This window comes from Polyodon spathula, chromosome 12, assembly GCF_017654505.1.
Source record: "Polyodon spathula isolate WHYD16114869_AA chromosome 12, ASM1765450v1, whole genome shotgun sequence".
Classification (NCBI taxonomy): domain Eukaryota; kingdom Metazoa; phylum Chordata; class Actinopteri; order Acipenseriformes; family Polyodontidae; genus Polyodon; species Polyodon spathula.
Genome location: NC_054545.1, coordinates 6,825,359 through 6,846,510, shown reverse-complemented (window position 1 = coordinate 6,846,510; position 21,152 = coordinate 6,825,359). Strand labels below are relative to the sequence as shown.

Below are 21,152 nucleotides of genomic sequence, written 5' to 3'. Positions count from 1 at the left end.
TACAGCTGAATGGGCAGGAACCTTCAGTCAACAAAATCACCAATTAAACATTGGAAACCGAGTTGCACAAATAGGGAGTTTTTTTTGTTTAACCAATCATCTGAAAAAAGTACTGGTGACGAGGCGTGGTTTAACCTTCCAGAGGTGCGGCTAGGCTGCACTTGCTAAGCTTGTCGGCGAGGGTGGAAGTGAAGTCTGACAGGAGGAATTGCTGCAGTCAGTTGAACGGTAATAATGCAGAACTATATACAAAAACACATAGTTTATTAAAAAGCACAAACATGTGTCGGGTAAAGCACGTGTTAACTCAGTCCGTCATACGATTGAAGGATTGCTTTTGCATTAAGACAGTCGGATGGGAACGGTGTTGCAATTCGTGTTTATATTATTTTTAGTTTTCTGGATGCGACTAGGTACATATTTAATTAATTTTAGTATGGGATTCTTAAATCATTCAACGTAATCGTAAAATGAAGGTAAAATGCACGTTACGTACATATAGTGTAAAAGATACAAAGTTTTGAAATGGTTTCGTATGTGTCAGACTTTCCTCATACTAGCGAGTTTAAGGTGGGGAGAAATGCTGACTTTATTGTCTGGTTAAAATTATGCTCGGAAAAAAAAAAAAAAAAAAAAAAAAAAAACGGGTACGACTACTCGTTTATTTTGATTTATGAATTTGTTGATGTTCTAAGTTTAGTAATTCTCTATTGGTTGCCATCATTACCATCGCTTAAGATAGACCTTTACCAATAGCTTTTATAGTATTGGGACTTCTCACACTACATTATGTCTCTCACAGATCTACGTGCAAGCCCCGGTTGATTAAGGGGGTACTTCTGCCCTTTGACCCATTATGGTTCTCTCCAGCCAGTTCCCATGATGCTTCAGGCCAGGGCCTGTTTTTGCAGCAGCAGGCTACTGTGTTTAACTACTCACTCTGTGGCTTGGTGCACAACTTATTTAATTGTGAAGCTAAAGATTTATTTAAACTTTAACTAACTGTGTTCTTTGTACTGGTCTGCATTTCAGCCTGTTTCATTTTAGTAGTTTTTACTACATGCTGCTGTGTACAGTATTTATTTATTTAGGAAAGGAAACGTACTGCGGTTCTGAACAATGGGAAGTGCAAAGTTCTGCACCATACTTACTAAGAATTTTGGAATTAAAGACTTTCTTTCAGGCCATTGTTTCCGTGTGTATTCCACAACTGATCAAGGAGCCAGATCTAAATTATACAAGATACAGATCAGGAAACAAAACGTGACATTACAATCCTAGTAAGATTCAATAGTCTTGGGCAATCTCAAAGGCACTGACAACAGACGATAAAGCTCATTGTTTATTTGGCTCGTTAAGAACAGTAAGAAAACTCTAGCAGATATTTTTTTGTGCTCTGAATATGATTTCTTGATTAGACTGACTTGTATCTCAATGATGAAAGCCTGCTTCGAGCTAAGTCCTGGAATGATAACAGTAAGAAGGATTTAATGCAATTATACTTCCAGGAATTAAATACTCTATCCTTTGTGACCTGTGGTGGTAGTTCTAAGCATGCTGTGTGGCATGTTTTGTGATGCCTGCAAGAAAAGAAATTATGAAATAAATAAATACATAATAAAACATTTAGATTATGAGGATGCTCATGTGTTGTGTGTGAATGGGAACTCTGAATATAATATTTTTCATCCAATGGCGTAACACCAAAGATAATGTAACTGCTGACAAAATGGATGTGGCTCAGAAAATTATCGTTTTCTAGTCACAGATTCTCTATGAAATGAACAACAGTATGTTCCACGAGACATTTTCTAAAAGTACATGGATTTGTGCAGGTTTTATACAGTTCAATTTGGAAGCATTTACTGTAGTTCATTTTCTAATTTAGATATTTCTACCTTTAGAAAGTACCTCTTTTGACCTCTTGATCTTTGTGTTTTTAAAAGTAATCCATTCTCGTTTGGATTCAAAGCTTTTGCTTTGGTAATGTTTTTGCTGGCCATAAATAAAGCACTGCATGTCTGCTCTGTATAGACAGCTCTAACTCAGTTATTAACAGCACATCAAGCCCTGGGATTGGCCCTCTTTTACCTTCCTCAAAAGGAGAAAGACGCTGGTCCTCCTCCTTTAAGTGTATATAACTAATAATCAAAATTATACATTATATTGTAAACTGCTTATACAAATGTGGTAAAACTGTGTTAGGGTATTCTTTATCACACATTCTTTAATGCGTCGGTATCAAGGGGTGTACAGATGAGTCCTTCCCATCTGTCTACAGATATGTGTTAGTATATAACACTTAGTTTTGTACTGTGGTGCAGTCTTCTTGATTGCGATGAAACTTTCTTAGAACATTCTTTACATCTCTCGTGATATGAAGGGTTATTTACTAGAAGCTAAATGCTGTTCATATCGGTTACAGTACAGCTGGCCACTTTCAGGAGCTGACATCTGTCTAATGTTTGGCCTTTACACAGTTTGACTTTGGTTCAATTGTGAGTAGCACAATATATTGCTATTACTATCTTGACTAGTTTTAATGTTATATTTGTTATTTTCGTTTTTATTTGAAGGGATAGCATGAAAGTGGTTGATATTACATTGTTGTGGTGGCTCTTAATAGAGCTGGCATATAATTTACAAACCTGCACATACCAGCATTTGTATTCTATTTTTATTGTCATTACTTCAGTCTTGAGAGAATACACCAGCAGGATTCCCAGTATTTAGATCCATTGTGTTTTAGGTCATTACAATACAACCCTTCATCATTAATTGGATTGCTCCTAGAATAAACAATTTTTTTGGTATAATTTAGTTTCTTTCTATTAAATGTAACAACATTTGCGTGTTTCTATTGTTCTTATAATGTCTTTTGTAATCATTTTAGTTTTTTTCTTTATTACATGTGCATTTTTCACATGGACATGTTAGCAAAAGACTGACATCCTTTGCCATCGAGTAAAACCAGTTTTGCATTGTGACTCTTATATTTAGGCTGAGAAGGTATGGGAGGGGCAGTCAAAGTGTTTTCTGGAATATTATCTCACATTAATAGAAAGAGCGGTGCAGTTGCCATGGCAACGACATTTATACTTCCGCATAATAAATGAATTGCTTGCCTTGAATTTAGCATAAGCTGTATAGGGGAAGTAAATGCACTTGTACACAATTTTGAACTGTGTGTAGCATTAAGAGCAATGCTTTAAAAAAAATGTATGTAGGTAAAGTTTTTATCTACCTTTTTTTTTTCTTTTAACTGACTTAAACCTTCATTTTTTGCCTACCAGCCAAAAGATGGGGAAAAAGAGCAGAGTTAAAACCCAGAAGTCGGGCGGTGGGGCCACGTCAGCAGTCTCCCCCAAAGATATGATGAATATAATCTCTGAGCTGCTGCAAAGTGAGTATAATAAAACCGTATACAATAGAATGAAAACAGGACGTTGTAACATTCAGAAGTATAAACTAGTTAATATAAAATATAGAGTAAAAAATGTAATATGAGAAGCAAAAATAGATGTCTATGTAATCTTGCATCTATAAGGTTTAAAATAAAAACACAATTCCCCCTTTTATCAAAATACCTATGAACACTCAAGCCAGTACCTCACATTTTACTAACTGCTCCTCAGCAACCTGCCGGTAACCAGACATTTTAAAGTATATATATGTTTGAGTGATACACAATGTGTTTATGGTTTTTAGAGTGCAGCAGTCCAGCTCCAGCTCCAGGGAAGGAATGGGAAGAGTATGTCCAGATTCGATCCCTGGTAGAAAGAATACGCAAAAAACAAAAAGGTATCGTTTATCATAATTCTACTCATTGCACACGAATACACTTTAGGTTATTATTATTTCATGGATGGATGTTCTTAAAACTCTCTTCTGCTTTTCAGTTGATGTTTAGCTCTGTGAACTTCATTAAGCATGATGGGTTAATTGCAGCCTTGCTTTAGAAATTGGTTGTAACCAACAATATATATTTTCAACTATGTTATACAACTCTACCTAGGTTTGTCTGTGGTTTTTGATGGAACAAGAGAAGATTTTTTCCCTGAGTTAATGGCATGGGCTGCAGAAAACGGGGCATCAACTGAAGGCTTTGAAATTGCAAATTTTCCAGAGGAAGGCTTTGGTTTAAAAGCCACCAGAGATATTAAGGTTTGTGTGCCAATTACTGGGCTTTCTTGTGTAGAATATTGCTTAGAGGTAATAGAAGATACACTTTTTCTTGCTAGATTTATAATGTTAATCTTTCAGACACATGTCATCAGATCCCACTTTGTAGTTCACTTCCTTGGCTGCAGGCATTAGTTTCTGCAAATAAAACTGTGTGGCCCAAATACCTGTCATACAGGAGTGAATCTTGAGCAGTTAGCTAAGTGTAAATGTAGAGTGTTGTGCCAGGAATTGTGGCTTTCATCAGAGTTAAAGTGAAAACTAGATCTGTTTAACAAAAAAGACCTGCAGAAAAATAAACCTCTTGTGAGAATGTAGTTGTAAGGAGTTAATGAGACATAAGAACATGTTGTTGCCCCCTATTACCCTCTAAGTTCATATTTGTAATCCTGATAGTCTTATATTTCTGCAGGCTGAAGAGCTGTTTCTTTGGATTCCCAGGAATATGCTGATGACTGTTGAATCAGCAAAAAATTCTGTCTTGGGTGAGCAATGATATATATATATATATATCAGGTCCCAGTTTTTGCTAATCAAAATTAACTTTAAAACCTTAAAACATTTTTCCAAATTTTTTTATCAAGAAAAAAAAAGTTTTATGCTTGTAGACCCCTCGATTTTCCTTGATGTTCCCTGTGTGTGTTCCCTGACCATGTCCTTTTTCATGACTGAGCTGCCATTTTCGCAGACTGAAGTGCAGATCACTTTAGAAATGGTTTGTTCCTCAAGAAACATTCTGAGTTGTTCCTTGTTTTAAAGAAACCAATTTCCTGTATCTGTGTCATCCCTGACTGATTTTTTTATTTTTATCTGATTTGAGGGTAGAAGATGTAAAATAGCTGAAAAACAAGGATCAAGCTTTGTTGCCGGTTACATTAAAGCCTCAATTTAACATGTGGTGAGTTGATCATTTCACAGATTGCAATAAAATACGTCTCCCACTTTGTTTTTCAAGGTCTGCTTTACAGCCAGGATCGTATCCTGCAGGCAATGGGGAACATAGCCCTGGCTTTCCACTTGCTGTGTGAACGAGCTGACCCCAACTCTTTCTGGTTGCCCTATATTAAGACGCTGCCCAGCGAGTATGACACACCACTGTATTTCGAAGAGGAAGAAGTACATTACCTACAGTCTGCCCAAGCCATTAATGATGTGTACAGCCAGTACAAGAATACGGCACGCCAGTATGCTTATTTTTACAAAGTTATACAGGTAGGTTTATTTAATAGAGCTGACGTTTTCATTTTGTGGGTGTTTCCGTTTGTTATAGTTACAGCAATAGTAAAAGCTGGCATGGTGCACCTGCATTAAACAAATTTGAGGGAAAAGCAAAAACAACAACAGTAAATCGGTTTTCTGAACCGTAATGACTTTGCTACGTGTATATAGTTTAGAATAGCTAAAGGCTAGAAACAAAATGTTGTTGTGACTTACAAAGTGACATTAAGCTGACCTAGGAGTATAGAGCTGGTTATGTTGACCTTTTGACCTGGCTTCATTCAAGTATTGGAAGCCATCTGTAATAAATTCATATGGGAGATAGTTGCCATTTGATTAGTCCTTGTAATTATAAAACTGTCTGGGCTTCACATGTGAACATATTGGGGTTTATTACATTGATCTCAACAGAGGCAGATCTAAATATAATGGGGCACTTGGAAATACAATAGTTTAGTCTTGCATGTATTGCTAGAGATAATTTTTTTATAACCGTCCTACAGAAAAAAAAAGCTACAGTATATATAGTAATGTCAGCAGTGGCCCACTTTAGATCCAATGCTGTTGAGGGAAAATAAATAAATAAATAAACACAAAACACACACACACACACACACACACACACACACACACACACACACACACACACACACACACACACACACACACACACACATATATATCTATACCTATAGATATATATATATATATAGATATATATATATATATATGGTAGATAATATATATATATATATATATATATATATATATATTCGTATGGACTAGTCTACCTGATCAGACCCGTATGACTGTACTTTTATAATGGATGTTTAGTACCCCATCCAGAGGAAAAGGGGTTGTGTATCAGTGCTTTCCTTTTTGACTTTGTTGATAGGAACAGGTGTAGTGCAACTTTTTTTTTTTTGTTTAGTAACGTTTGTGCAGTTAAATATATTTTATATATTATATTAAAATATTATATATTTTCCAGAAAGAAAACCCTCAAATGTATACAATACCTGACCTGCTATATCTTGTTTTTGGCAGTATTTCATTTATTCATCTATGTTAATTTTTACCCTAAATTCTGCCTCACATTTCCAGTAGTATGTGGGAGATACAGTAAATGCTAGTTACGTCCTAGAAGTTTTATAAGTATTATAGTTCCAAATACTACATGTGTGCTTCCTGCACTGCTTTAAGGTATTTTAGAATATAGTTACCTGGAAATGTGAGAGCTGTATCAGTCTAGCAAATTGGAGAATCATGATGCAGTGAGTGCGTGTGTACTGCTGGTGGAGCTGGGGGAAGAAAGATTCTACTGCCAGTCAGGCTTTACCAATGTTATGCTGTCTGTAACTGTTATAGCTGATTTAAGAAATAACATTTTAAACTGGTAGCGCATTTAAGATGGGTAAGTGCTGGTTTATAGTGCCCTTTTGCACTCAATTTCCTGGCTTCTGATAAGCCTGGAGTGACACTGCTGCATTCTCTGTGATTGTGATATTATTATTTGCCACATGAGGGAGTCATGCAACCTCAAATGCTGTTTGGCTTTTTCTCTTACCTGGAACTACAACCTGTACTATTTTATATACTTCTTCTTCTTCTTCATGGGTAAACATATAAATGACGTTTGTCATTCAACCTGTATCTGCACACACACCGCAGATGTACACCGCAACTCTGTCTGTCATTTCGCCTTTCCTACTATCTATCAACAAACTCTTACTTGCTGTCATCACCATTTTCAAAATGATCTGCAAAAGTCCTTTCTCAGATCTGGATCATTGTCATCAGTGTTATCATCTTTAATAGATCCTTGCTTTCATTTTATTTTTGCATCTCTCTTATTTTGATCAGTGTACTATCCATGATGGAACCACATGACATGTTGGTTGCCCAGTAGACCTAATTGTTGTAACAAAAGAGCTGCTTTGCAGAATTCAGGATTTCACAGCGTTAAAAAGCATCAGCTACATATTCATCTTCCAGAACTCTACTTGTACTCTACATGATCTAACTTGATGAGAATTAAACTGGATAGATCCACTGATCTGCAGCAGCTCATTTCCAGGGATGTCCTGCCCCTGTCTATAGTTAGCTTTTACTGACCTTTTTTTTTATATAGTTATTTTTTATTGATTTTATTTTTTTTTGGGGTGGAAGCTTTCCATCATAGTGTTCTTGCCCAAACTACACAACTTACAACAAGAGCCATCACAATAACAGCCATGAAATACTTTATTGGAGAATTACAGAGTTATTATTACAGAAAAGCACATCTTTCTCATCTCGGACTCTGTTTTTGATTCCCTGTAAGTCTTTCTCGAGCATTCAGACACATCTAAAGCTGCTTTCGTTTGGCTGTTTGAACACTGATGTTATCTGTATCAAACTGATTTATGACCTGGGGTGCTTAATCCTAGTCCTGTTTCCTGACCATGCAGAGTGTGATTTGGTCAGCGGTTATAAAGAGAAGCGTCTTTCTGGGTCACCACTTTAAGTCAGGTCTGGAGGCTGCTGCAAGCCGAGACAGACTTTCACTCAGAATTATCTCCACATGCTAAGGATTTCAGTGAGCCATAAAAAAAAACAAAAAAACCCTGTATAATTATCTATCTTGCTTGCTGTCCACCTTTTTTGTAACTTGCTGTTACCTCAAAAGGTTGAGGCTACTGCTACTGTACCTAACCGTATTACCATCTGTATCATCAGATAAGAGAAAATATATTCTGCCATTTCAGCTGCTTCTTTGTTATGACTTCTGCATCTGCTGTAATGATGAAGAGCGCCCTACTCTAGTTTTCTGCCAACAGACCTGAGAACATGGAATGTGAGCTAATATTCCAATATATCATTCTGTTTTATTGCCATTTCAAGTAGGTGCCGTTCCCACTTGTGTAAGTGTGAATTGTATTGTAGAAAATATTGTGTTTTCTGGGTCTGTGCTGGTGCTTGTCATATTCTAGCCTCCTTTAAGCCAGAAAATCACTTAAGGTCTTTACAGAACAAGTAAAGGTGTGCGGAAAATGCAGAATTGTAAATAATAAGTAATTCCTACCCCCTGTCCTCTCGAGGGTCTTTGGCTTGTCTGATATTAAGTGGTTCATATATTTTACACATTTGAAAATTGTGTTTTTTTTTTTTTTTTTTTTTTGTTTAAGGCATTTTTCTTGTTTTATTTTTATAGATGGAAGTGTAGAGGTTCAAGATAGAGAGGCTGATCTGAGAATATATAGTATATAAGCATTAGAGTATCTAGCATTCAAAATTTTGTACATAAATTGGAAGTGATAACATTATTTTTCAGGTGGCGGTGCAATTGAATAATTTTTCCATTGCTGTATGTGTAGCTGCTCCTTTGTGCTTAGCTTCATTGGCTGGCAAGTGGGGAAAAAAAAAAATCGTCATTTTTATAAATTATCTTTAAAATCTTTGCAGGCAATGTTTTGTTCTTTCATTAAATAACTGTCAATTAGAAATATGAGCATTTCACATTACTGTCAAGATAAGGCATCAAATATTTATAGAAATTGTAGAATTATTCCAAAATTTGTAATAGTTAATGTATTTGTCATTTGTTCTGTAGATCTATTGACATATTTTTTTATTAAATGTTTGTTAGTTTTCACATAAAGGAGTTAAAGAAATGTGAGTGTGCTATATTGGTTTTTTTTTTAATCAAAGGATATCATTTTTAATTCAAAGCAGCTGTCATTGATAAATAGTTTTATGTGTCTTTTTTTTAACTCTTTTGTTTATATTTTAATTTCCATAAGTCAGGTCTTGAAAACCAGATGCAGAAACCTTTCCAGTATCATATGTCATATTTGTTTGATTTGTTTTGTTACATTTTAGTGTTTTTTTACCTCTGCCTTTTTAAATTACCTACAGAAAGTAAACACTAATTTCTCACATTCAATGTCCCATATGGCTAGAATTTTCTTTATTTTTTTCTTTGCTTTTTTTGTTTGTTTTGTCTTTTTTTTTCCCCCTTATGGCCAATTTATGGTTACTTGGGAAGTACCGTAAATTAAAATACACCAATTCCTCTCTTAAAAAGTGTTTATCAAAAGATAGTCAATACAAGCTAATAAAAGCAATTCCTGAATTATCTTGTCAGAGACTGTCAAAAGTACCAGTAGGTGGCAGACGTACATTGGAAAAATCTAGGTGATGCAGAATACAATGAATACACTGTATACACTTTCAACATGATTCACAAACCAAGATTCTGTGACTATAGTTTGCATTGCTTACATTCTTGAACGTGAATTTAGCGGTATGGTTTAGAAGTGATAGAAATGCAGGGAATATATGACCTCTAATATACTGTAGGTGTTCCATTACACATTTCTAAAGAGGTTGTTTAAATGATGTTGTTATTGTCTGTTGCTGATAACCTGTCTAGAAAATTAGCTTGCCGGGTTGGCTTTGAAATTGAATTGACTGGTGTGTACTTAATGCGCACATTGAGTATTTCCCCTTCATATCCCATTGATCTCTTAAGTAATTTAATAGACTGTATGTAAGTGTATATACATTATAATTAGTCATGCTGCATTTGCCTGCTGTAAGTTATCTTTGAGGCAGGTCCAATTAATATATGCCCTAAGAATTGAGAAGCAATTTTGATTGGATTCAGTTTAAAATATAGCTCATAAAGTGACAGATGGTAGTGATGCTAAATGACCAAGGTTTTTTTTTTTTTTTCCTGAAACACACAAGCCCAGCTTAGAATAAATACAATTAATTGTGAAATTGTTTAAAATGTGAAAATTCAGAATACAAACAGCATACAATTAAAAAAAAAAGGGGGAGGGGGGGAGTTAGTAAAAAATCAATATACTGGTAGGGATTGTGAAAATAAATTAAATCAGGTAAAAATGAAGAAATAGAACCCTGAGCTCCACTAACCAATTAAAAATCTTTTGTGATAAATAATTTGCCTGGAATTCCACACTGCGTGTGAGCTTTTGTTTTCGAATTGATTAACGGTTCCAGTCCCCCTGTACCTTGTCCCCTACTGTCCCACACACAGTGCCAACACACATTCCACTGTGAAAAATGATAAATTACCTTCCACTTGTGATGCTAATGCATCAAGAGATGAAACTGCATGCTACATGGAGCCCTAGTAACAGCAGTGCAGAAGTTGAACAAGGAGGGTGGGTTTTGTGGGAGGTTGAGCTATTGTAGTCTGATCTTTTGATGGGTTACAACAGAACGCTCTGAAGGCTATATTTGTTACAAAATGCATCTGGATATGGGGGTTGTTTTACACAAAATTCATTCCATAAACATACAGACAGCATAATAGCTGGAGCCTTATTAATAATCCTAGGAATTTCATTGTTCTGGTCTTTTTAAATTTTTTTTCTCCCCACTTAAATTTTCCTTTACTGTTCTGGCAAAACTGTAATAGTTTGATGTTGAACGATGACGTTTCCAGTAGTGGTGTTACATGTCGTAGTATATAAATGGTTGGTTCTTTAGATCGACTTTATCTCATTCTAGTATGTAATAGATTCAGACCCCTTTCCACACACTGTAGTGTGCCAATAAAAATAAGCTATATAAGTTTACTGATATGTACTTAACGTGTTTGCTTGTCTTTTAATGGTTGTCAGTCAAAGTATGTGTGATCCCCAGAATTCAAAGACTGCTTTGGCAGTTTGTCCATCAAAGGGTAAAGGTTTGCAGCCTTGAAGGATTTGTTTAGCTTTAAACTTAACTTTTATGCACTTTTTGTTGGTATCATTGTATTCATTAGAATGGGTTTTATACCTTTCTGACATCTCGCTTAAATTAGCCCTCAGAGAAGGGCTGCTGTGTCTTTAAATGTAGATTTCTGTGGCACTGGTGGCTTTCTGTCTCACAAATTGATGAAGCAGATTTATGACGGCTGCTGGGCACAACAAATTAAGTTGACAGTGATGTATGGGAGCATAATGCCATGATGATCCCTCTGTAGCGCCGCTGGACGCTTCCTGCTTCACTAGGCTCTTGTTAGGATCTGTTAGGCAGCTAGATAATGAAATTCTCGTGACTGATTTGTGTTTTTCTTTTTTTTTCCCCCCTCTTTTTTCTTTTCTTTTCACCTTCAATTCCCAGACCCATCCAAATGCCAGCAAACTTCCCTTGAAGGATGGCTTTACGTTTGACGACTACAGGTCAGTGTACTAAGTTTTTCTTAGAAGAAATCATGATCAATTAAAACTGAGTTACAATTAACATTCTTCAATAATATTTAATAATAATCATCCTCCTATTAAGAACTGCTTGGCATATATGTAGATAACCTCCACCCCAGTAGGTTGTATCTAGTAAAGATTTTGTACTCCCATCCATGAGGAACACATTTTGTGAACTGGACAGGATACCTGTGTATTAGCTTTTCGAGGTGCTCTTTTTTTTTTAAGTAGCTTGTGACCTTCAGATTATCAATGTCAGTAATGATAACATGTTTTGATGTTCTGTAGGTAACCAGTACTGTATAATGCTTTCATATTTTGACTAGTTGATCTTCACTGAATATTTTCAGAAACACATTTTCTTCCAGTAATGCACAGGGAGGATTTTTACCTCCTGACGTAAGAAGACATTGTCTAGTCAGTGATGTTTGGATGGAGGGAACCATTGCAATAAAATGAACAAATATGTAGAAACAAATTATTGTAATTGAAGATGCAGTAATCTGTTTGTTACTCCCCATGTTCTGTTTATTGCATAAACAGATAATGTAGCCCTGAGACTTCACTAAGAGCATTCTAGATCATTTACCTTGATTTGAGTCTGTGCTGTATCCTACAGTAATTGATACATAGTTTGAATCTTTAAACAGTTTTCTTTACTTCCCTTGATAGATGGGCTGTCTCTTCAGTAATGACTCGTCAGAACCAGATCCCAACAGAGGATGGGAACCGTGTTACTCTGGCCTTGATCCCACTCTGGGATATGTGCAATCACACGAACGGACTGGTAAAAAAAAAAAAAAACTATCGCCTCCCTAAAATACCTCCTCGCTTTTTAAACCCTTAGAAATGTGGTCAATTGTCAGTATTATATCCTTATGACGAAATGCTGCTATTTTTTTATCCTTCATCTCTGTTGGATGACATGAGCATGTGTCTGTAACGTTAAGGCATTGAGACCATGTAATGTGTGCGATTTTTATGCTGTAATTTGTCTTGACGTCTTTTTACTTATGAACATTACACTCGCAAAATCTTTAGTTATTTTTGCAGTGAAGAAGAAAATATGTCGAAATGTCAAGTCTGGTACTTTCTAAACCCCTGCTGATATCACCAAATAAATATATATTAAAAAAAAAAAAAAGTGAAATATATAGTTTCCCTTTTGAAGTAATTCTTATTCTTCTATGAAAAAAAAAAGTCCTCCATATTTTGTAGTTGTTAGAAGATTTCAATAATGTATCACATGAAACAGAATATACTTGCATAATATGGGCAAAACATTCAAGTATTGTGAGTTGAATTCACATATCAGGGACCAGTTCCTCATTTTTTATCGTACATTGTAATATCAATTGAATGAGATGTAAATTAACTTATTACATTTTTCTGAGACTAAGAGAGTGTCACAGACTCAAATCATGAGTGTTTTTTTTTCTGCTAGAAACAATGTACTATCACTACAACTGCAGTACTACAAAGCTAACACATTTGGAACCTTTGTTTAATTTTCATTCGGAAAAGAAAAGTGGTTTCTTGGACTTAGTTACACACTTTTTATAATTATATTTTGGTCTTCAAACATAATCAGAATTTGAAATACAGATTTAAATGTTTTATTGGAATATAATAGTGTTGGGTTTCTAATAAGCAACAGAGCAATAAATGTTTTCAAACTGACTTCTTAAAATGCATGCAAAATGTTTTATATTGTAAAGTATTCCCTAGGTTTTTAGAAAGCTGGGTGTTTAATAAAGCTGGTTGTATCATGTTAAGAGGCCCCCCCCCCCCCAGTCTATTTTTAATCAACTTGCACAGTCCTCCCCACAGACATTTCCTAAGAAAGCTTTTTTTTTTCTTTTGTCTGTACTTTACAGGTTATTCATATGTTTTTATATATTTTGAAAAAAAAAGATGGATAAAATCATGGATATTCAGTAAAAAGAGTTTATTCATATATAGTGCTGATAAGTGCATGTCAGTCCTCTGCATTTAATTAACCTGGTTTGGTGTAAATGCTATTACACAAAACAAACAACAAAAAAAACAAAGTGAACACCAATGCTGTGTAGTGCAACTCTGTAAGAAAGCCTATCATTTTCTATTAACACTTCATGTATTTTTTTGTTCAGTGATTTTATTTATGGTTTTTTTTTGCGGTCCTAGATTACCACTGGTTACAACTTGGAAGATGATAGATGTGAATGTGTTGCCTTGCAAGACTACAAGGCTGATGAGCAGGTTTGAAAATTGACATTTTAAATAAAGCATCTAACTATTGGTGATTGCACGCACTGGTGTTTAATTTGAATATTAAAACTGAGTGTACGCACATGAACGCTAGAAACATAATCACCCAGGTATATGGATCAAGTTCTTGTAGTTTCTGAAAGCGCCTTATATATTGAGATAGTTATGCTGATATCTTAATGCTGAACAGACACGGAGACGATAAGAAGCATTGCTTTTCTTATAGAAATGTGTTTTGAAGTAGTTGTCACATCAAGGGTAATGGTAGTGTGGATATGCTATACCCACAGATGCAGGTCAAGTGTTGATTCATTTGACAAAACATACATTATTTGATAAGACGAGCTCAGACAGCTTTGGAATATAGGGCTGTCAGATTGGTGCAGCTTTTAGTACTGCACTTTGAGTCACTATACTGTTTGAGCTCATATTTTACAAAAAAAATTGCATTGTAATTGACCAAGGCCTAGGAGAAATGGGCTTAGTACAAAACAAATTAATAGTCTTATTTCCGGCATGTTGTATTTGTACATGTGTCACACTATCACCATACTGTTGTGACTGGATGGTGCAGGCTCACTGTTAATGTTGTATGTGTCCAACGGTATGTACCTTTTTAAAGTACAGGGCATAATCCCAGGTTCACCAAAAAAAAAAAAAAAAAAAAAACTTCCTCTACAGTCTGCTACCAGGACACTCCATTCTTGCAATGCTTGTGAAATTGGTGTACTTTGGTCTTCTTGTTTCAGATCTACATTTTCTATGGCACTCGGTCCAATGCTGAGTTTGTTATCCATAATGGTTTCTTTTTTGATAAAAACTCTCATGATCGGGTGAAAGTAAAACTAGGAGTGAGTAAAAGTGAGAGGCTGTATGCCATGAAGGCTGAAGTCCTGGCCCGTGCTGGCATCCCATCGTAAGTATATTGACATACATCTATCTGTCCAACTATAATGTGGATCATGCAAAAATCTACCTTTTTTTTTTTTTTTTTAAAGTCTGGTTTTGAATTGTGACAATTAATGCATTTTAATTGAGTGTTCTTATTGATATTTAGTACTGTAAGTAAAACTCATTTGACATTGTTTATTTGTTGTACACATATTGTTTAATATACTGCTCTGTAAGTACACGTCTCTTGTGTTCCTGTCAGGTCTAGTATCTTTGCACTGCATTGCAGTGAACCTCCAATTTCAGCCCAGCTTTTGGCCTTCCTTCAAGTTTTCTGCATGAGTGAAGGTAAGGCTTTTCTCGTGTCCTGTTTTTACATGCCGTTTCTTTATTTTGGAATTGACATGGCTGCTGGTGTGTATTCCTGCTTGTACCACCACTTTAGTAAGCTTGCAGATCAGAACAAGGTTGAGTGGCTCCTGTCCAGCCTGGCTTGGAGCAGGAAAATGTTAATTGATTGACCCCTGTAAAGAAACTGTTGGATGTTGGAGAGTAAACAATTCAACGCTTAAGAACTGAAATATTTATACCTATGTATTTGTCATGCATTTCATGAAGCAACAACATGTCCTCTGGCAAACAAAGTCAATAATTTCAGTTTGCAATACATTATTCAGTTGTAGAAGTTAATTTTTAAGAGAAAACAGCTTTTTACAAGGCCTTCAGTTGCACTGATTATGTGTTTATTAATTTAAATTAAGTTGGACATTGGTATTTTAAAAAGAAACAATTCAGTTAATGCCATGCTTCTAACTTGCATGCATAGTGTAATCAGTAGTAAACTGAAACAATGTGTGCAGTTTGCACAGCATGTGCTGTTACATTTCCTGTTTTCTTGTAGCATGATCTTACATTTTTGTGCCATTTTAAAGCTGTTCAATAACTTGGATTTGATAAGAACTGCCATGTATAAAACTAAAGGACATTCAGTTGGCCATTGCAGTATAGAGAGAAGATTGTCATGTGGCAGTATAGAGAGAAGATTGTCATGTGGCATGTCATATCATTACAGATGAACTCAAGGAGTATCTGGTTGGTGAACATGCTATTGATAAAATCTTCACACTTGGTAATGCCGAATTTCCAGTAAGCTGGGACAATGAAATAAAACTCTGGACTTTTCTGGAAACCAGGGCTGCCCTGCTTTTGAAAACCTATAAAACAACCTCGGAGGTAAGACGCTGTTTACATGTTCTTGGTTAGGATTAAAGGCTAACACTTGACTGGTCTGAAAGTCCCAGGTACATCCTCTTTATACTCTCTTTTTAAAATTGTATTTTGTCCCTTGAATTAACCTTGGTGATTTTATTTAACTTGTAAATGGACCGGTAATGGTGCAGGGATGCACCTATCTGTTGCACTCAATTCACTTGCAGTAATTTTCTCCTGTCAGTTCAACACTAGCATTGTACCACTTGCTTGCATGTGGACGGGGAATTAAAGTAAGTAATATTCCCCAATCAGCAAAAAAAAAGTTTTTGGTTGAACTAGCTGCTGAATCATGCTGCCGTGTCTACCACATTTGGTGGACAGATGACTTTACCACTCAAAGTCGTAAACAATGAGAGATGTGTAGTAAGAGTAGTTGTGAATTTAGCCATTCTCTTAAAAAGGAAAAAAGTTTAGATAAAATACATTCAGTGGGATTGATGGTGGCATTCTGAAATTATTTTTATCCATAGTCATTCTAACTATAGGACCTTGCTTTATTTACACTGGATACCCCTCTCCCATACGGAAGCAAACTGATTGAACTGACAGGAGAGAATGACGATTATTAACTTAATTAAATGGTGTAAACAGGTGAACCACTTTTACAATTGTAGTGCATTTTAGGTGTTAATAAAATGTAAATATTCATCTAAAAGACCTTAAAGGAAAAAACAATAATAATATAAGGGTTTGGCAGTCCAGCGGTTAAAGCTAAAAGGTTTTGTTGCATTTTCAGAAATGTGAGACTTTTGCAGAATGCAGATATCCAGTAGTGCTCCAATGGTCTCTGATCCCAACACTACATGATTAGTTATTTTGCTAGTTTAGTGTAAGCTCTTTTAAAAGACTTGAAGGCTTATAGGAAGAAAACTTGCTGCTTCAAACTGAAAATAACTTCACTGACTAATTTTACTCATGTGGTTGTATAAAACTATAAGTAAGTAAACAAAGTACATATTTAAATACATTTATTAGCTTTCTTTTACTTTTCACACACAGATTTTTGTATTTAGCACCTCTATCATAATGCGAATCCTCTTCAAGTAAAACATATGTTAATTTAATTTATTTGATTGTTCCTTGCAGGCCGATAGGTCATTGTTGGAAAAACCAGACCTCTCATTTCATTTCAAGATAGCAATTAAGTTACGTTTGGCCGAAAAGGAGATATTAGAGAAAGTTGTGGCATGTAGTCAGGCCAAGAGGGAGTATTTTCAAAAGAAGCTGGAGGAAGGGGCCCCTCTTCCTAAATATGAAGAGAGCAACATCTCCATGTTGGAGAACTCTGTTTCAGACTCCAAACTCCCAATCATCCTAGGGAAACTGGAAGAGGCAGACGAAGCAGGGGAGCAGGAATTAAAGATGCCTGACACTCTTTCAGAAGTAAAAGCTGGAGGAGGTGATCTCGTGAACGGGGACAGCAAGCAGCTCAATGGCACCAACACAGAAAATGAAGAAACCCTACATAGAGAAGAAAATGCCATGAAGACTGACGATGCCAAAGAAAATGTGGAAGAAACCACTGAGTGCAACAAGGCAGCAGCAGGACAATCTTAAACAAAAAAATATAGTATTTCATTTTTCTAGTGACTACAAAATGTAAAATGGCAGAACTTTATGAACAGTATAAATATCATATGTGGCTCTTAGTTATGTCTGTCTGCATCAGAGAAATGTACAAGAAATAGTGCTGCTTGTAAATCTTTATGAAAAAAAAAGAGTTTTAAATTTGAAATTTTTAAACTTGGTGGTGTTGTTTTAAAAAGAATGTGCTGCACTGTTCTATGATGTTCTTATTAACATCCTTAGTTTAACCTATTTTGGCCCTGAGATTCCAGCTGAATTATAATGCAGTACATACAAGCTTCCTACTAGTTTGACAGCATGCAAAGACTTTCACAATAAATTATGCAAACAAACCTCCCCAGAAAAGGGCATAAGTCCAACAGCGTAGTCAAATAAGGTAGTTCCTTTTCTTGAGGTGTTAATTCTAATTCAACAGTTTTCAGTCTCCCCAAAATAATTGAGTGAAGTTTCATTACATATTAAGATTTTTGTACCATTAGCCACCTATTTCATTTCATCATGTCACAATGTTAGAATTTGAAGTGATACTTCTCATTTATTGAGCCATAACATTAGTTTACCTTTTTTTTCTTGCTGATGGATGATGTCTTAATTCCTTTGTCCTTTAGTTCATCCATTAAGAATCTCACAGAGAAGCGAAGAGTATATCATTTCAATTTTAATTACACTGTTTGTAAAAAAAAAAAAAAAGAAATCTTTGAATTATCAGAAAGCTGTTTGACAATGTGTTCATCCATTTGAATAAAAAAAAAAAGTCTGCCAGCTGAACTTTTAATATTCAGTGTATATTTTGAAAGAATGTAAGAGTTTTTAAATGAAAAAGGATTGTACATAAAGAGAAAAAACTAAACCTTTATGAAAGTTTGTCTTTATAAAGAAAAGGTATTTTGTTCCCTTATTTGGAGTGGAAGAAGAACTTGTTATACGGAAGATATATTGGTTGAGAATAACGTTGTTCATTTTAAGAAGTCTATTTGGATTGACCTTTCAGGTTTTGGTGATAAATACATTATTTTTTATTTTTTTTTGTCTTCACAACGATAATGTGTAATCAGAGTTGTATGGACAGCTCATTAGGCCATGCATCATGCATTTTGGACATTGCCTATCCCCTATTGTGCATACTGGGGAATACTTATTTGTTCCTACAGGCTTCCTTCAATGTATAATAGCATTCATCTCATACATTCCTTTTATTAGGTTTATTTCTGCACTATAGTTTCCTTCTAACATGGTGTACCCCATGCATGTGATTTGTAAGTGTTACATTTAGTCCATAATATTTGAAAGCTTTAACACCTGGACACTATCACCACTGTGCTGTTTTCTGAGTGTTTTAGTTCAACTACAGTATTTCTTAATATGTATTTGTCTTGAACAAGAAGATAAGCAGTTTTCTCTTGTGTCTTTCTAGCCTGTTTAGTGGTATTACAGAAGTGCAATTGTTGCTTGGATAGATTTTTAGTTTTGAAAGTCTTCAGTTTTATCAACCTAAAATGCAACATAATTCTTAAAAACATAAATTATTGACAAGATTCCATATCACATAGTTCGCATAGACATATTTCATGCTTTATATAAAATCTGAATAAGTATACATTTAAAAAAAAAAAAATCAACAACCTTGTCAATACCGTACAATTAATTGTGCACAACTGCTTGAAGCTTACGTAGTGTTTTTATGAGTTTTCATGTTTAGGTGTTTGTTTCTATAAAAGCTTATGATTCTTATCTTCCTAACAACTTAATGATTGATCTTGTGAATGATTTGTTGGATTGATTTGAAAAGGCTTTCACACTGCTAGGGTAACAAAATATGCACAATTGCAGATTGTTATAACAAAGTGTTCCCTGATAAAGCAAACACACACTGAGCAAAATCTCTTGCAAATGTTCCTACAGATTAAATCCAAGAGTGACATTTTTATTTTAAAGTCTTTTTATTGAATGTATGCTTTTACCATTTAAAAAAAAAAAAAAAAAAAAAAAAATGACAGTGTTTCAGCAGGAGAATTGTTGCCTGCAGTACATTTTAAGCAAAGGTATAATCACAATTCATACTCAGACCTGAAATAATATATTATCAATAATCCTTTTACAAAGCTTATGTCGTTGTGCCTAAGATGCCTATTATTGCTATTGTGCAAGATGCTGATTATCACCTACAAAGTAAAAAATGTTTCTGTGCTCAATAATCCGGGGGGTAACAAACCCCGTTATGATATTAATATTACCAACCTTCTTAGGACTTTACGTTACTGACACTACTCTGCATGACCATTATAGCAGGTACACATTGGTAGCACCTATCATCCATGGCTTACTGATTCTATCCAGCTGATTTAGATATCACACCACCATGTTCAGGTATACAGTAGCTGAAACAGGTAAAGAATTAAGACTTTTTAGGACATTCTTACTCCTGGTTATTGCCTTAACTTAGGCCTGGGGATTCAACCTCTTCAGACTTGTTTTTGTTTACGTGCAATGTTTTAAAGTACTACTGTACAGTAGCTTTTTATTCAACACAATTATATTTTCTTCAATTTAAACAATCTTCCCAGTCCTTCCATGAAAGCCACTAATGTCTTGGAGACCAAATTTCTTTCTTTCCATTCACAAGCTTTATCATTTTTTCTATATATATTTTTTCCTCAACCTTGGCTCCATTACCAATTTATAAAAGAAACATTATCTTTAATCATTTAATTCAGTGCAATTAAAATTTGAAACTGTATACATTATTCATTGGTTCTGAGATAAAACTCTTTGAATTCCTGGATTTATTATTATGATGGCCAATATTGTGGGCATTTGTATATCCTTGCACTGCTGTAGGTGTCCGGAATTGTTAGTCTTATGCTTGTCAGGCTTGAATGCGAGTGGATGTGTTTGATGCTGGTCTGGGATACTTGCACAAAAGTAATCTCATCCATGAATTATGCACAGAACATCTATTAATATACAATAGCATTGGATAAAGTTAAGTGCAACTTCAGTTATGCACATATTTACCAATACTATCTCATGTTTCTTATGAAAAGAAACATTACATTTAGTCAGAGATATTTTAAGATTTGTGTATAATATGTCCTTAATAATTTCTTGTATTCCACATTTTATAAGTGAGGCTATTCAAACACACACACACACACATATATATATCTCCTCATGTTATAGTATGAATAAGGTTAACTGGCATGGTTCAATATGTCCTTGGTTGTACAGCCTTGTATATTTTCTGCCATAAATATTGCTACACTAAAAGCTAATTGTTTAAGAAGGTCTTCAGTAACACAATTGTAGCGAACAGTAGAGGTACTTGTTTGAAATTATGCATTGGAAGGGCTATTAAATGGTTTCCATTCTGGAATATGGGTACAATAATATTTTGAAAAATCATTTTCCCTTTAAGGCCTGTGTGAGTTTCAGGATAAAATTTGACACTATATGTCACCAATTCGGGCTGCACTTTGTGTTTCCAAAAAGTAGTATATGTACATCCTTGATCCATGACGTCCATTGGTATATTTTGATATCCTTTTTTCTGTGTTC

At 35.0% G+C, this 21,152-nt stretch overlaps 1 protein-coding gene across 2 annotated transcripts; it reads left to right on the top strand.

The window, feature by feature from the left end:
• The first annotated feature begins 121 nt into the window (after nt 1-121).
• Nucleotides 122-19,345, top strand: LOC121324125 (actin-histidine N-methyltransferase-like). 2 transcript variants are annotated; one of them, XM_041265620.1, is made up of 13 exons: nt 122-228; nt 3,294-3,403; nt 3,709-3,801; nt 4,016-4,164; nt 4,595-4,667; nt 5,138-5,394; nt 11,518-11,576; nt 12,270-12,384; nt 13,764-13,838; nt 14,597-14,763; nt 15,001-15,086; nt 15,811-15,971; nt 17,097-19,345. In XM_041265620.1, exons 2-13 carry the CDS (start codon nt 3,301-3,303, stop codon nt 17,565-17,567), a joined length of 1,809 nt encoding a protein of 602 aa, XP_041121554.1. In that variant the 5' UTR covers nt 122-228; nt 3,294-3,300; the 3' UTR covers nt 17,568-19,345. The 2 variants fall into 2 exon arrangements, with proteins under 2 accessions (XP_041121554.1, XP_041121555.1); XM_041265621.1 differs by lacking the exon at nt 122-228 and adding an exon at nt 349-476.
• Nucleotides 19,346-21,152: the final 1,807 nt, after the last annotated feature.

Bases quoted from the DNA above. Each gene is read 5' to 3' on its own strand.
- LOC121324125 (XM_041265620.1), top strand. From the start codon at position 3,301: ATGGGGAAAAAGAGCAGAGTTAAAACCCAGAAGTCGGGCGGTGGGGCC. The intron at 13,839-14,596 runs GTTTGAAAATTG...TTCTTGTTTCAG, and splicing joins ACTACAAGGCTGATGAGCAG to ATCTACATTTTCTATGGCAC. The intron at 15,087-15,810 runs GTAAGGCTTTTC...ATATCATTACAG, and splicing joins AGTTTTCTGCATGAGTGAAG to ATGAACTCAAGGAGTATCTG.